Source organism: Myxocyprinus asiaticus, chromosome 14 (genome assembly GCF_019703515.2).
Source record: "Myxocyprinus asiaticus isolate MX2 ecotype Aquarium Trade chromosome 14, UBuf_Myxa_2, whole genome shotgun sequence".
Classification (NCBI taxonomy): Eukaryota; Metazoa; Chordata; class Actinopteri; order Cypriniformes; family Catostomidae; genus Myxocyprinus; species Myxocyprinus asiaticus.
Genome location: NC_059357.1, coordinates 30,305,330 through 30,321,677, shown reverse-complemented (window position 1 = coordinate 30,321,677; position 16,348 = coordinate 30,305,330). Strand labels below are relative to the sequence as shown.

The following is a 16,348-nucleotide window of genomic DNA, read 5'->3' as shown; positions in this document are numbered from 1 at the left end:
TCTCTCAGATCCCTATCATGAGGGTTAAGCAAACTAGATTATTGATTGCAATGATAATACAATCATTTATCATCCTGACAAAAAGACACATTTGCACTGATCTTCAGTTTCATTAATTGATCTTTATCTGACAGGGGCTGAGGTACCTCACAGAAGGAGCATGACTTCTTCAGCTGGGTCATGCATTATCTAATTTCACTGAAATCCAACACCTCCACCCCCAGCATCGTGGCAACAAACCCCCATGGCCACACATGCACTACATGGTTCATGTCTCCTTTTCATCTGATTGTGCCCCCCTAATGGCTGGGCCTAAGATAAGAGGACAAAATTATTTATTGGCCGCCGGTGAAGAGAGGTAGGCCAGTTTGCTCTGAGTCACGTCTCTGCTCACTGAGATATAACCATGAATGTGGCCAGCAGGGATGGGCTATGACAAGCTTGAGGGAATGTGGGATTGGGCGGGGCGACACAGTGCTGACCTCAATAAAGGGCCGCTCACACAGAACGCATTCTTGAGTTCATTTGTACTGTATTTTAATAAACATAGTCTTACTAAATGTGGAATAATTAAAATACGAGGTGGCGAAATCGTAAGTGAACGTATGACTTGGCTTGTATGACAAGGTATGATTTTTATTTTAATTAAGACGATCCAATCAGCAAACAGAATTTCAAATCAATACAATACTGGCATTACATTTGAGCGAGACTACTGTGTCCTAACACTTTATTTTAAGAAAGGGAACATCTGTGAACAAATTTGGTTTCTCATTTCATATTTAGGGCTTTCCTTGTCTCGTTCCAAACCCCGATATTTTCCTTCTTCTGTGGTACATAAAAGTTATTTTCCTATTAAAATCATAGTTGAGTTTAGGGTTTTGGTTAGACTTTATAGTTAGGTTTAGGTTAGGGGTTAAACTTGGGAAAAATCTTACTAACCTTGTTCGTTGGTTTATATATTTTTGCTCTATTGCAGTAAAAGTTGTACGTTTTTGTGTCAAGCCATTTCTTACGATTTCGCCATCTCTTGCTATAATTATGTCTTCTCATGAGACCTGGGCTGCATTTCCCAAAAGCATCGCAAGCTTAAGTTGATCGTAGAGACCATTGGTGCCAATGGTTTCTATGATCTACTTAGGCCTACAGTGCTTTAGGAAATGCTGCCCTGGTTATTTTTAATTGTTTATCTGTTTAAACATGAGCTACGTGGACATTTTTGACCATTGCGGCCCTTTTCTACGGGTCTAAGTAAACTCCATCATTCTAGCATATGAGACAGGCCATTTTAGGCAAACAGATTACACTATTTATTGACTGGAAAGATGAACTAGATTTGAAAAGCATGACGTAAACAGCCCCTGCTGTTGCTGGCTTTGTCTCAGCATTGTTTTCCACGTAGACACGGCTCGGAAATAGACAGATGCAGAGACATTTATGCTGAGCAGCTCGCCATATGCATCATCGCTTATCAGAAAAACTGAAACAGCAGATTGCAAAACAACATACACCTCCAGTAGGGTGCAGCAACAAACATGCAATAATCTGTCTAAAATCCATCATAGGCCTCTTTGATTATGAAAAATCAAAGGAAATGAATCACATGGATTGCCACAGCAAGCTGATGAATAACCCTGACTAAACAGCCTCATCAAACATCCTCCCGGAATTTCTGAGTTTGACAGTTACAACTCAGGTAAACAATGAGAGCTTCATTTACAAAGATACACTGACATAAATGCTCTTCCTCAAATTTGTTAACACAATAAAGATGAAAGGAATGCTTGTTTGGTATGAAAGAGCTGGTGCTGATTATTTTTATTGCATTAATGGAACATTCATGAAGAGTTTATTTCCTGCTGTGATGTCAAAGAAACTTTCTTAGTAATTATTTTGCTTTAGCATTTTTTTCGCTCATAAATATCTCTCTCAGAATTAATTATTGCACTGACCCGAGCAATTAAAGACCTCAGGTAACGTCTAGACACAATGAGACATTTCAGGTGGCTTATATGTGGCATTTAAAGTCTTAATTAAAAAGCATTAAGCTAAAGGTTTGGGTTTAAAGCTGTAAGCATTACGATATTAAGCACAATATGTGTAACAAAGTTCAATGGAAAGGAGGAGGCGAGAACCGGCTTGACAATATAACCGGCTCGAACTGCCACCTCCTTGCCACCTCCTGCCACCGGGCTTGATTAGACTGATTAGGGGCTGGGTGTGCAGCATCACGACCAGGCCCTGCCCTCCTCCCTGCCACAATATGCAACATTTCTCTCTAGATTTTTGATTTTCTGAAGAAAATGTAAGTGGTGCTTGCTTATACAAAAGAAACCTCAATGTTGTTATGATTGTTGATCAGGTGTTGCTAAGGTGTTATGAATGGTTTTTAGCATGCTACTATTTGGTTGCTAGCATGTTCTGGGTGGTTGCTAGGGTGTTCTGAATGTTTGGTGCTTACTTGTACAAGTCAAAATAACCCACCTCCAAGTCTCTCTATTTTGGTCCCTAAATGCGTTAGGTTAGGACTTTGTTCAAAGCCCAAGTATGAGCAATAGTTATAGTGAGACTTGCTTTGCTTGCCTTAGCAAGTACCATTAATATTTCACAACAAATTTATATAAGAACATGACAGTACAGAATGAAACAAATGACAGCCACCTATACATATTAAGAGATATGTCACAACCCAAACAAGTGGTAGGTACCTTTTTTTTTTTTTTTTTTTACATTCATGTAAAGCTTGCTCTATAATCTATTCTTACTAATATGACATTTTCAAGAGCAGCGCTGAGGCTAATCATACATAATAATATAATGTCATAACTGTATTGTACATTTGACTTATGTTTCATATTTTATGAATGGCTTTTGAAGTGTGACATACAGTTTAACACTTCAGTGAATAACTGAAGAGGTTAGAGTATATTTTTACAGGTCCAGCGGTCTTGTCAGGATGCTTTTATCTTCAGTGGGGATGCAGAGAATCTGCTGTTATCTCCTTTAAAAACAGTACACTACTCTATGATTCTTCCTAGCTTATAAATGTAACATTGTGAACTTCAACTACTTCAAGTTCTTTTTTCTTTTCTTTTTTTTTTACAGTGAGGCTAAGCCAAGTTATTTATCTGTGTGGAACAGAGAGCTGATTCACACATATTTACACAGCACGAGTCATATTAACTAATTAACATAAACAACCAGGAAGTGTGTGAGATGACTTATTCAGATAATAGAGGAAATAACAACACAACAGTCTGTGAATGAGAGAGGTAAGAGGTAAACTACTATCTGAGATAAAACGTCATGATCAATAGCCAGTTTAGGCAACACTGTATAATAAAATCTATTTAAAAATCCACCATGATCAACATTTTTTTTTCTGCCTAAATACTATAGTAACTATTGTAAAAAGCCATATTAAATTAATATGGGATATCCATCAAATACACTGTAAAAAGTGTTAACCTACAATTGTAACCTTAAGGAGCTATTTTTACCTGATATAACCCTTAAAACCAGTTTTATTGGTGTAACCTAATGTATTCAGGTTGATTCAATGATGGTAAACAATATTTTTGAATTGAATGAAACCAGTTAATTTAGATGTTACCACATTTCTTTTTTTTTTTTTGGTGTGTAGAGTAAGAACTGTTCAGAAACCTTCTGTGCTTTTGCTTAAATGATTAATACTTAAGCTCAATCGTCAGCATTTGTGGCATAATGTTGATTACCACAAAAAATAATTTTAGACAGGTCCCTTTTCTTTTAAAAAAATAAAATAAATAAATATATAAAAAAAGCTAAAATCTTGGTTCCGGTGAGGCACTTACAATAGAAGTGAATGGGGCCCATATGTAAACGTTAAAATACTCACTGTTTTAAAAGTGTAGCCACAAGACATAAAATCACTTTCTAACCTTTTCTATATATAGTTAATCCAAATGTACAACTTTGTTGCCATGACAACATAATGGCATAAACCTTAAAATGACCATGAAAACGATGGTATAAAGATCTTTTCAGCTCAAATAATACACGAGTTTTAACAGAAGGATTAATGTAAGTGCTTTTATAAAACTATACGCTTCACATTTTCTGCCTTTAAACTCTCTAAAAATTGGCCCCATTCACTTCCATTGTAAATACCTCACTGTAACCTCTATTTTTTCTTTTTTTTTTTTTTTTTTTTTTTTAAAGAAAAGGAGGGATGAGTCAAAATATTTTTTGTGGTAATCAACATTATGCCACAAATGATGTGGATTGAGCTCAACTTGTAACCCGGAATATTCCTTTAATTTTCTTTCTTTTTTTTTTTTCTTCTTTTTTATGAAAGTGGTGGCTTATACAAAAGTTACACTGTAAAAAGTGTAAACTCACAGCTGTTCCCTCTAAGAGTGATTTTTATCTGAACTGAACCATAAAACTGACTTTAGTAGGTGCATTAAATCCTATTTATGATTACGACCTCTTTTTACATTGTTTTGACATTATGTACCAGAGTTTTACTGCAGTAACTAGTAAACATGTTATTTTGACAGAAACTAGCATTTTTTAAGGGAGTGCTACACATATTACATGTAAATAACTGAATTATAATGGTAATAATAGTTAATTAATTATAACAGTAATTAATTAATAATTAAGTAATAAAATTAATAATAATGATAGCAAAGTATATTTACAAGCAGCTCTACAAAATTACATTTATTACATGTTGTACAGAGAAATATTACATAAGTATAGCCTATACTATATACTGTGTACTTTGACATGAACAAAAAAGTATGACACCCGTTGAATGAAGACTACACAGAAAGTGCAATAAGAGATACAAAGAATATCGGAGATTGTTTATAAGTATACAGTACACGATATAATTGCCTCCAGTAGCAGCAACCAATGAGTCTTCAGTGGGGCGGAGGAGAGAGAGAGAGAGAGACAGAGAGAGAGAGAGAGGCTGCTGCTCTCAATGGAAGTTGCTGTAAGTGCGCTGGACCTGCTGTATGCTACATTTCACTCGCTTCAGTTCGCTTTCAACCGGAGCTCTGCTCACTCGTACTGACTGAACAGCCGCTTGTTGCATTAGCATATTGTTGCAGGGCTTTTGAAAAGAAAGGCGGAGCACCTGGGATACCACACTATATGTAATTTATTTATTTTTAAACTCAAATTTACATTCGGAACTGACTGAAATTGAGAAAGGTCATATTAGAACGCATACACTTAGTGTCTGTTTACGTGGCTGTATATACTGCAACCGTCTGGAGCATCATTTACAGTTAGTATACCATCGATTAGTGGTTGATAGTTATAGGTTATAACTGCTTGCTTGGTTTCAGTCCCTTAAACATGTTGAAATAACAGCAACCAGGAGGATGAGCGCTGCATGAAACTGGACCTGCAAACTCAGATGAGAGGATCCTGCGAATTTAAACGCATTTCACACGAGACTTTGGGGATGCATCTTTTAAAGTGAGCTTAATAATATTTACGAGACTACATAACTTTATATTGACTTTATATCGCAAGAAAGACTAACGGGGTTCTGTTAACTGTTGTTATCAATCTAACGTGTAAATATATAATTACAAGTAGGCTTAAAACACATTTATAAACCCATTATGACGTGTCTGCTTTGACCGCGCGACTTCCCGGGCATCACGCGCATAAACTGCATAGAAGCACGTTATTCACAAAAATCACGGGGAATTTGCCGCTGGACGAAATGCATTTTTTCATCTAACTATCAGTTTTGATAAAAGTTCACGTGAATAAGTTGCGACCAGCTGAACGAAGCGCACGCGATACACGAACAGCGCAGAAGTGGCGTAGTATCACAGCTCGAGACTACGTGATGGGCGCGAGGGGATCTGATTCCAAATCTACAGAGCGAAAATCCACAGGTCTGCCTAAAGCACACAGAGCTGGAAGACCAAACAGTGACGTGGATCGCGTGGAGGAGGACAGTGTTCACTCAGGAGGCAACAGCTCCTCTCGCTTTCTCTGGAAAAGCTGTGAAGCCGGAGCCAACACTTACTCAACACCTGCTTTCACTCGTGTGGACAAGAATGCCATCATGCATGAGAATAAGAGCACTGCTTCAAAGATTTTTACAAGTTTGTCCGAGGGAAAAGTCAGCTGGAATGGAAAGAGAAAGTTTACGTTGGGCACTTGGAGTTGGTGGGCGTTTTTCTGCATGCACGTGCACGTGTTGAGAGCAGTCGCACAAGGTAAGAGTAAAAATACCCCTTATGTGCTCTATGATGAGTTCCATTCAGATCATGCATAAAAAGAATCATATCTTATACGCGTGGTTTGAATACTATAAATCAACCTAATTGCTGCCATGTTGAAGATTACAAATGGTGCATTTGCATTTGCATGATTATTTGACCGCTGTACTGGTGTACTGGCTCCCAGACTTGATTTAAATAATAATGGCAATTGAAAATATGTGTCTGTTCATGCAACAGACAGTTGAGCTGAGATCTCTGGACGTGAACAAAAGTGGAGTCATTAGGTCAGACTGCATGCATGGTCACAGATGGCATATGCATCTTTTGGGCACCGTTCTCTCTAGAGGGAATATCATGCATGCATATGTGTGGTGAGGCGCCTTGGGACAAGTGTAACAGTTGGCATGCTGAGAAATGAAACTTACTTGTTGGTGCTGATGTATTTTAAAAAGAGCTTTGTAATGAGCATGTTTCTTATAATGCTTTTGCAAAGGAACTTCAATTGCGATGATGGAGGTAAGCACAAAACATGTTCTCTTAGGGCAGATGTACAGTAACAGTTCCATATTTTACATAAGAATTGGCCCCAATTATTTTTTTAGATATTGTAGGATATAATAGAAATGATCAGCCATGCAGGATTATTAATAATGGGCTGTTTTATTTCTCTGTCAAATTATTATATTAAGACATAATCAAAACAGTATGGTTCATTAAAATGGATATTTATAATCCCTCAGATTAGAGTAATTTTTGAACTGTAATCAAAAGGATAGATGGGCCAAAAAAGCTACTATGATGCTTGTGAATAGAAAACCTCATCCTGCTTTAAGCTCTTTCCACCCACAATCCATGTGTTTTTGCCACTTGAAATGTTCAATTTGAATTTTTGAAGGCACCGGAAAATTTGTTGCAGTGATTTTCTTTTCAAAAAAGGTTCTCAAACAGGGATTTGAAGGTGTTTTAACCAGCCACTGACAAGATAGAGACATACATTTATAGAAAAAGCCTAAAACCTGCATTTAGATGCCAAAAAATTGCCTTGTCAAGGCAACATAAAACACGACCAGTTTTCACTGGTCACATTCACTCGGCTACATCGCTATCCTAGATACTCTAGTGTGAGGTTCTGTTTTGCGTATGGAGTTTTATGTCCCTTCCTGCACAGCTACCTTAAGACAAACACTCAATTGAGATAAAGCCCTGTCATTGGGGTGTGAAAATGTGTTAATTTAAGGTACTCTGTAGGAATTCCTCTCATATTTAGTGATGATCTTAAGTCTAAATAACTTATATATTTATGCCGTTCTGAAAGAGACAGGAAATGACGGATATTTTATTTGTACGTATCATGAATGGTGGCAAAGCTGCGCTCCAAAGTCTCCACTATCCACAGCTGGGATTACTGATTAACTTTTGAGTTTAAGGAAGTAGTACTTTGAAGGCTCCCTTAAGAGGACGCATAGACCATATACAGTATGAGCCTATAAGTGATAAAGCAGACATAGCCATCTTTTTGTGGTGTCATGTAGTTAATGTAACTTACAGTCACAGTTTTATTGCATGCTTCAAACTTTATATTCTTTATTTAATTTCGAAAGGTTCAGCAAAGTTGCAGAGGTGCATGCAGTGTCAGCCAGTTCCTTAGTCCTGTGTCAAGGTCTTTTGATGTTTGGAGAGCTCCCAGCACTGTTCTGGGAATGGGTTAGATATATTGATCTGAATTGAGGAGCCAACAGTATTGTCAGAGTGAGCATATAGAGATGAGGTTGACATTTTAACCTTTGTTTCATTCAACTTGGATCTATAAAAGAGAAGTGTGGAATTTTTCGATGTTAAAATATGTTGTCCTATAGCACGTTAAAGGGATAGTTCACCCAAAAATGAAAATTCTCTCATCATTTACTCACCCTCATGCCATCCTCTGACTTTCTGTCTTATGCTGAACACAAACAAAGATTTTTAAAAGAATGTTGCTGCTCTGTAGGTCCATACAATGTAAGTGAATGGTGTCCAGAACTTTGAAGCTACAAAAAGCACATGAATGCAGCATAAAAGTAATCCATACGACTCCAGTGGTTAAATCCATTTCTTCAGAAGTGATTTGATAGGTTTGGGTGAGAAACAGATCAATATTAAAGTCCCTTTTTACTTTAAATTATCCTCCCTGCCCAGTAGGTGGCGATATGCACAAAAAATGCAAATCACCAAAACCAAAAGAAGAAGAATGTGAAAGTGGAGATTTATAGTAAAAAAGGACATAAATATTGATCTGTTTCTCACCCACACATAACATATTACTTCTGAAGATGGATTTAACCACTGGAGTTGTATGGATGACTTTTATGCTGTTTTTATGTGCTTTTTTGCCTTCAAAGTTCTGGCCACCATTTACTTGCATTGTAGGGACCTACAGAGCTGAGATATTCTTCTAAAAATCTTTGTTTGTGTTCAGCACAAGAAAGAAAGTCATACACATCTGGGATGACATGAGGATGGGTAAATGATGAGAGAATTTTCATTTTTGGATGAACTACCCCTTTTTACATGGAGAGACAACCATAAATATGCAATTCTGACCATAAAAAAGCAATTTCAGCATTCCGACTAGCCCGACACAGCAACCCATTGGTTCAACCAATGGGTTGAATTTGGGGCTCTTTGACTGGCTAGTGGCAGATGGGGAAATGTTTCAGTAAAAATCAGTATTTTTGTCGCTAGTGGCAGACAAAAATTACACACTTCACCTTTGTATAAAGATTTCAAAACTGCTGTAATTTTTATTTTATTTTAGCCAAAAGTTGGAACAGGAAGTATTTGGTCACAGGTTATGTTCAAATAAAAAAGCTGCCAATTAAAGTAAAAAATTGCACTTCATTCTCATTTTAATGTAACAAACAAAAACTGGCAAATCTAGCCTTCTGCAGGTGTTTATATTTGTCTCAAATCATAAACTTCTGCTGGCAGCTGAATTTTCTGGCTGCTTGGGTCTGGCAGAAGACCACAGTGCCCTTAAAACCAAACACCCGGGCAGAGAGGGAGTTTGTCAAGCAGTAGCAGGTGCACTATCCTCTGCTGTGCTTCTAGAAAGGTCTCTGGGCTAATGATGTTTGTGCCAGAGCATTGTGCAGGTAAATGTACAGTAGTTTCTTCTACGGGCCTGAGCTTCATGTGCTGTATATCATCTTTTAGCGGTGCCAACAGACAAATCCACACTACTCATAGTTCTCAATTTTGTCAAATTTTATATTTCATTCCCTCTCCATCTCTGCAATCAGCTACTGCAAAAAAATAAATAAAGTATACTTCTGTATCAGAAGTATCTGCTTTTAAAATTGCAAGTTTTGTCAGAAAACTAAGCAATAGCACAAATTACTGCACTGCAGCTCCATGTGATTTCTTGACCGCCATCATTTTGATTATTGATTTGTACACAAATCATTTATGTAAACAGTACATGCAATGCATGAGCAGCCATTGATTCCACAGCTGTGCAATGCTGCCAGCTCATCCAGGTGAAGGATACCACAGTAATTTATGTCAAAGTTGAAAAATTGCCTCCTTTCCTCTAAATTAAAACGATGAGGACAGCTCCCCGGAATGATGAATTTTGTCAGTGGTGCTTAACAAAAATTCTCATGCTTCTTTAAAGGTGCTATATGTAATATTTTTACTGTACAAAATCATAAAATTACCATAATATGTCATTAGAGAATTTGGAAACATGCCAAGTTGAAATACTGGCTTCTCCTGTAACAATGCTACAGCCAGTATATTCTACTTTGAAGTTTCCATTCCGGGCTGGAATTTCTGTTTATGTTTTGGCCTGTGTGATCCCGCCCACTACCCACTCACCAATAGTATTTTGACACCGCTGGGTTGCCAGATTTGAACAAGTTTGCAGGCAAACAACACTACGTGCTGCAGCCATGGAAGCCAGCAAACGAACTGGATCAGAGATAACAGATTCCACCTGACCTAAAAAGCCTCGCCATTCCTCTAAAAACCACCATGACCAGAGGCGTAGTAAAACAAGGATAAATATTGAAGATGCCTTTTGAAGATGGAGACAGCTTAAATCCTTTAAAACGGATGCTGACTTGGTTAATTTGCATGTCAACATTCTGGCAACCTGCATGAGCTTCAAGTCTGTGGCGGGGCAGACAACTCTCCAATATTTTGAATTTGGACTGCAGTACCCATTTCAAACGCTTGTTGTCAATCTTACATATAGCACCTTTAAAGAAAGGTTAATAATCACATTCGTTGTTTCCTAAAAGGTTAATGAAATTTTGCATTGTTTTTCTTGGAGTTAGGTGAGGCAAAATTAGATGATATTTTACCTTCTTGATTGTATTGCTCAAAATTTTGATTGCATTTCCAGCTAATTGGGAAGTGAATTAATTTCTGTGACCGGATTTGACACTCCAAATCAGACCTAAAATACACAAACTCCTCATGGAAAAACATTTAGCAGACTGAAAGTACACTTAGCCTAATGAATCTAAAACAGGGCTTAAAGCTGAAGTGTGTAATTTCTGTGTCACTAGCGTCATCGAACAGAATTGCAATTTACATTTGTTTGTGTGCTGTTGATCGAACAAACAGATAGTCCCGCCCCCAATTCACACCATTGGTCAATGTTATTTTGTTGGTATGGATGGGTCACTTAAAACAAACAGCGGAATGTTTATGGTGCTAAAGGGACACAGTGTTTACAGTTTTTGAGAAAATGAACCTACAAATGGCTTACTTACAGTTGTCTCTGCATATTAAGCTGGAATAAAGAGAAAGTATTTTGTGATGGAGCACGGCCGGCGCTGAATCAGCTGATAAGCGGGAGAGCAAGATAAGGGGCAGTCGGAGACATTGGTTCAAGAGAGAGAGACGCACGTGGCCACGTTGCATGTGTGTCTGTGTTTGTTTATGTTGGTTTTATGTTGAGTTTTTCATTAAACTTTTATGTTGACTGTTCAGCTGGTTCCCGCCTCCTCCTTGCCCAACCTTTACCTGTTACATATTTATAGTTTATAATATATTTATAGTTAATATTTATAGAGAATTATATTTATAACACAGAAAAAACTACACACTTCAGCTTTAAGCATTTTTTCAGTAGTTCAGATTTGTACTTGCCATGCCAATGTTGTCACTGGCCCCATCACAAAAAATTATACATATTGTTTTTGGCAGTGTAATTTTTATGTGTAAATCTGGCAGAAATAAAATATTTTTCCAATAAATACTGGGTTTTCTGCTAGAGGTAGACTGACCGATATATCAGTTTTACCGATTAATCTGTGCCGATATTTACTTTTTATCTGAAAAAATCTACGCAGATAGTTGACGATAGTTTTAATTATTTCTTCTTGTTCCTCTGTGGCCAGCACTGGAGGATTCTTCAGTTAGAACGGCATGATTCAACAGTATTTAACAGCGTAAAAAAAAACCCAATCATGTTGGGATTTGCTGTATTTAAATCTTTCGTCATTGACAATATTCAGTTATATTCACTCCACTGCATATTTTGTTATTTTGATTTGATAATCAAGTGTTCTAAATTGAAGAAAAATGTGACTATATGGCAACGTCCCCCGTCAGAACATACATCGTGTCTCTAACTTGACAATATCTTGTGAATAATAATAAACCTTATTCCTTATTAAGCCTCATCTGGTGAAATACACTGGCGGCCAGAAGTTTGGCATAATGTACAGATTTTGCTCTTTCGGAAGGAAATTGGTACTTTAATTCACCAAAGTGGCATTCAACTGATCACAAAGTATAGTCAGGACATTACTGATGTAAAAAACAGCACCATCACTATTTCAAAAAAGTCATTTTTGATCAAATCTAGTCAGGCCCCATTTCCAGCAGCCATCACTCCAACACCTTATCCATGAGTAATCATGCTAAATTGCTAATTTGGTACTTGAAAATCACTTGCCATTATATCAAACACTGCTGAAAGCTACAGTATTTGGTTCATTAAATGAAGCTTAACATTGTCTTTGTGTTTGTTTTTGAGTTGCCACAGTATGCAATAGACTGCCATGTCTTAAGGTCAATATTAGGTCAAAAATGGCAAAAAAGAAACAGCTTTCTCTAGAAACTTGTCAGTCAATCATTGTTTTGAGGAATGAAGGCTATACAATGCTTGAAATTGCCAAAAAACTGAAGATTTCATACAAAGGTGTACACTACAGTCTTCAAAGACAAAGGACAACTGCTCTGACAAGGACAGAAAGAGATGTGGAAGGCCAGATGTACAACTAAACCAGAGGATAAGTACATCAGAGTCTCTAGTTTGAGAAATAGATGCCTCACATGTCCTCAGCTGACAGCTTCATTGAATTCTACCCGCTCAACACCAGTTTCATGTACAACAGTAAAGAGAAGACTCAGGAGTGCAGGCCTTATGGGAAGAATTGCAAAGAAAAAGCCGCTTTTGAAACACAGACATTGGACAACAGATAATTGGAAAAGAGTGTTATGGATATTAACCCCATTGAGCTTTTGTGGGATCAGCCAGACTGTAAGGTGCGTGAGAAGTGCCCGACAAGACAGCCACATCTATGGCAAGTGCTACAGGAAGTGTGGGGTGAAATGTCACCTGAGTATCTGGACAAACTGACAGCTAGAATGCCAAGGATCTGCAAAGCTGTCATTGCTGCACATGGAAGATTTTTTTGATGAGAACTCTTTAAAGTAGTTTATGAAGTAGTAATTTTTTTCAAATTGTAATAGTAATTTTTCACGTTATTGATGTCCTGACTATACTTTGTGATCAGTTGAATGCCACATTGGTGAATAAAAGTTCCAATTTCTTTCCATAAGAGCAAAATCTGTACATTATTCCAAACTTTTGGCCTCCAGTGTATTTATATGCAAAGCTCTTCATCTGGTGAATATATAGGCTATAAAAGGCTTAATTTGGTAAAAAGTTAAAAATAGAGCATTGTAACAGAGACTCCGTCATTTTAAAATAAGAGTCCCCGGTGTGTTTCGGGCTTGTTTATAGTTAAAAGTCCCGACATTATGCATCAAATCAAAATTAATTAAATTTTATGATTATTTTTATTTTTTAATAAATGTTCTCCCCTTTTTCTCCCCAATTTGGAATGCCCAATTCCCAATTTGATCTGTGGTGGTGGAGGACAAATCTCAGTTGCCTCCACTTCTGAGACCGTTAACCCGCGCATCTTATCACGTGGCTTGTTGAGCGCGTTACCGCGGAGACATAGCACGTGTGGATGCTTCACGCCATCCACCACGGCATCCACGCACTACTCACCACGTGCCCCACCGAGAGCGAACCACATCATAGCGACCACGAGGAGGTTACCCCATGCGACTCTACCCTCCCTAGCAACCGGGCCAATTTGGTTGTTTAGGAGACCTGACTGGAGTCACTCAGCACGCCCTGGATTCGAACTCGCGACTCCAGGGGTGGTAGTCAGTGTCTTTACTCGCTGAGCTACCCAGGTCCCAAATTTTATGGTTATTTAATATTCAATAGTAAATTCATTTTTCTGGTTATTATTGGGATTTTATTTGAACAATAAACTACATCTGGGATTTTTTTTAAATGTATTTTGTACTCTTGTAGGGTCTATGTCTGTGCCTGTTATAGTTAGCAAAGACTAAGATTTTTGAATTTTTGTACATTCTATAAATAGATTTTTTAAAACTTTCGGCCGATCAATCAGTTGTCGGCCTTTTCCACCACCTTAGTTATAGGTATCGGCAAAATCCACTATCGCTTGACCTCTATTTTTTGTATTCAATGCAAAACATAACTGATTGGTTTGTAATGTTCAACTCATTCTTACTGAGCTTCCATTACTATCACATAATCATTCTCGGAACAAAATATCACCTATGACAGCCAGTTACTGTAGATAGCTTTTTTTCTACTTCAAATCAGCTTAAGTTTAAATCAGCAGAATTTGCAACAATGTTCAATTAATCACAGAAAATCTAAATGTTTCTTGGCTTTTAAACCTTTTTTTGCAAGCCATAAAAACAAGATCAACAAATGTTAGAATTGAGTGACAATGCAGCACTGGCCCAATAGGGCAAGTGATCGTTCCATTAACTGGCCTGACACTCTCATACACTGTCCCGGGCTAGTGGGCCGGCCATCGTTATTGTTGAGCACTGTAAAAAGAATCCTAATACAATTAGCCCAAGAATTTTGAGAAAAAATCCATGCATGGGGTTGTTTTCTCTTTATAGATAAATGAAAGACAGATTAAGCACTTGAATGATTGATACTTGATAGAAAACCTCAACACTATTAACAAGATTTTAAATCATTTTGCTGTCAGTGTTGTTAGGGTATGTCATAGCAATCTGGAATCAATGGGTTTTTAAATACAGGAAAATAAAAATTATTTTTTAAATTCTCAAAACATTCAGTCATAGTATTAGCCTTTTATGTTATGCAGAACATGCTCAAGTCTAGGTTTTATGGCTTTTAGTGCATTTCTGTTAGCTTAACCCACTGGGGTCTGAGGGTGTTTTGGACCCTGGAGAAGTTTTGACATGCCTTGACATTTGTACTTTTTTCAGTTGCTTAAAAACATATTAATGGCTAAAGTCTGATAACACTGTATTCAGCACAAACTGGGCTACAATAATATGTGAGCAACATGTATGTACATGTTTGTATTTTTGAGAAAATAACGTTTATGCGTGGTTTTTGAAAAAACAAAAATTTTAAGTCACTAAAATAAGGCCATATAACACATACTAAACATTTGTTCACAAGACGTTTGAGAACTGGATCTGGTAGCCTATAGTTTTTGCTATAAAATGATGTGAAAACCATCCTGATCACTCATTCATACAAAACAATATAGTCATTTAACTTTTGTAAGACACTTTTAGTGTTAGAAAGGCCATATGCGAGGAGGTGTGGATGATCATGAATATTGATGTGACTCACACCTGAGGAGAAAAAGACCCCTTCCCTGGGCCTATCAATGAGGAATGTGACGGAGAGAGAATGAATGTGAGGAGACTTAATGATTGAATGTATTGTTTGTAGCTTATTCACAAAATCAAGTTTAAGTTAAAAAAAATAATCTGACTATACATTTTCTTTACATAAAGACTTTACTTATAAACTTTAGACCTACACTACCGTTTAAAAGTTTTAGATCGGTAAGATTTTTTAATGTTTTTAAAAGAAGTCTCTTCTGCTCACCAAGGCTGCATTTATTTGATCCAAAATACAATAAAAACATTGATACTGTGAAATATTTTTACAATTTAAATTTATTTTCTATTTGAATATATTGTAAAATGCAATTTATTCCTGTGATCAAAGCTGGATTTTCAGCATCATTACTGCAGTCTTCAGTGTCACATGATCCTTCAGAAATCATTCTAATATGCTGATTTTCTAATATGGGCATATTTACAGCACATTTTACACATTTACACCCGAACAGATATTTGCAAGCACAAGCTTCGTTGATGGTAATGAGGCAGCATAAACACTAGTTAAAATATAATCTAAACATTCATATTATTTTTATATCATATTACATATCATATTTATATCATACAGCATACAATTTAAATACTTGCTTTAGCCGAAACAACATTTAAATGTAACTAAAACTTGCCTATTACGACATATATCAAATTTCAATAATTTGAATACTGGCTGGCAAGTCTGGAAATAGTCCAACTAGTAAAATATGTACGTTTATATAAAATAGCATGTCAACTAATGTAAGTAAAGACTTACTCATCTGAAATTGTATCCTTGGCTGGATCAAGATGCTCTTCAAAATGCAAACGTTCTTCATCGGATTCTCGCTCTTCTTCTGAGGAAAATGTGAACTCTTCGTCACTATCCAGGACCATCTGTAGAGCTTCCTCACCTGTGTAGCGTGCCATCTTCCAAACGCGCAGGAAAGTGAATGAATCTGATGATGAACTTGATGTTTTTTAAGGCATTGTTGGGAGCGTTTACCATTTGCATTGATCGCTTCAGCACATTACCGTATGAATAGCGCGCTCTGCTGGTGGGTGTGATCATATTAGCGATAATTAGCTGAGCCAGGAGAAACTGTACATTGCTTTGTTTCATACAG

At 37.0% G+C, this 16,348-nt stretch overlaps 1 protein-coding gene across 2 annotated transcripts in view; it reads left to right on the top strand.

Annotated features, from left to right (window-relative positions):
* The first annotated feature begins 5,035 nt into the window (after positions 1-5,035).
* LOC127452338 (protein sidekick-1-like) overlaps positions 5,036-16,348 on the top strand; it is a 522,949-nt gene continuing 511,636 nt past the window's right edge. For both annotated transcript variants that reach the window (XM_051717752.1, XM_051717750.1), the window contains exon 1: positions 5,036-6,233. In XM_051717752.1, the coding sequence (XP_051573712.1) occupies positions 5,858-6,233 (376 nt within the window). In that variant the 5' untranslated portion in view covers positions 5,036-5,857. The remainder of the gene's footprint in view (positions 6,234-16,348) is intronic.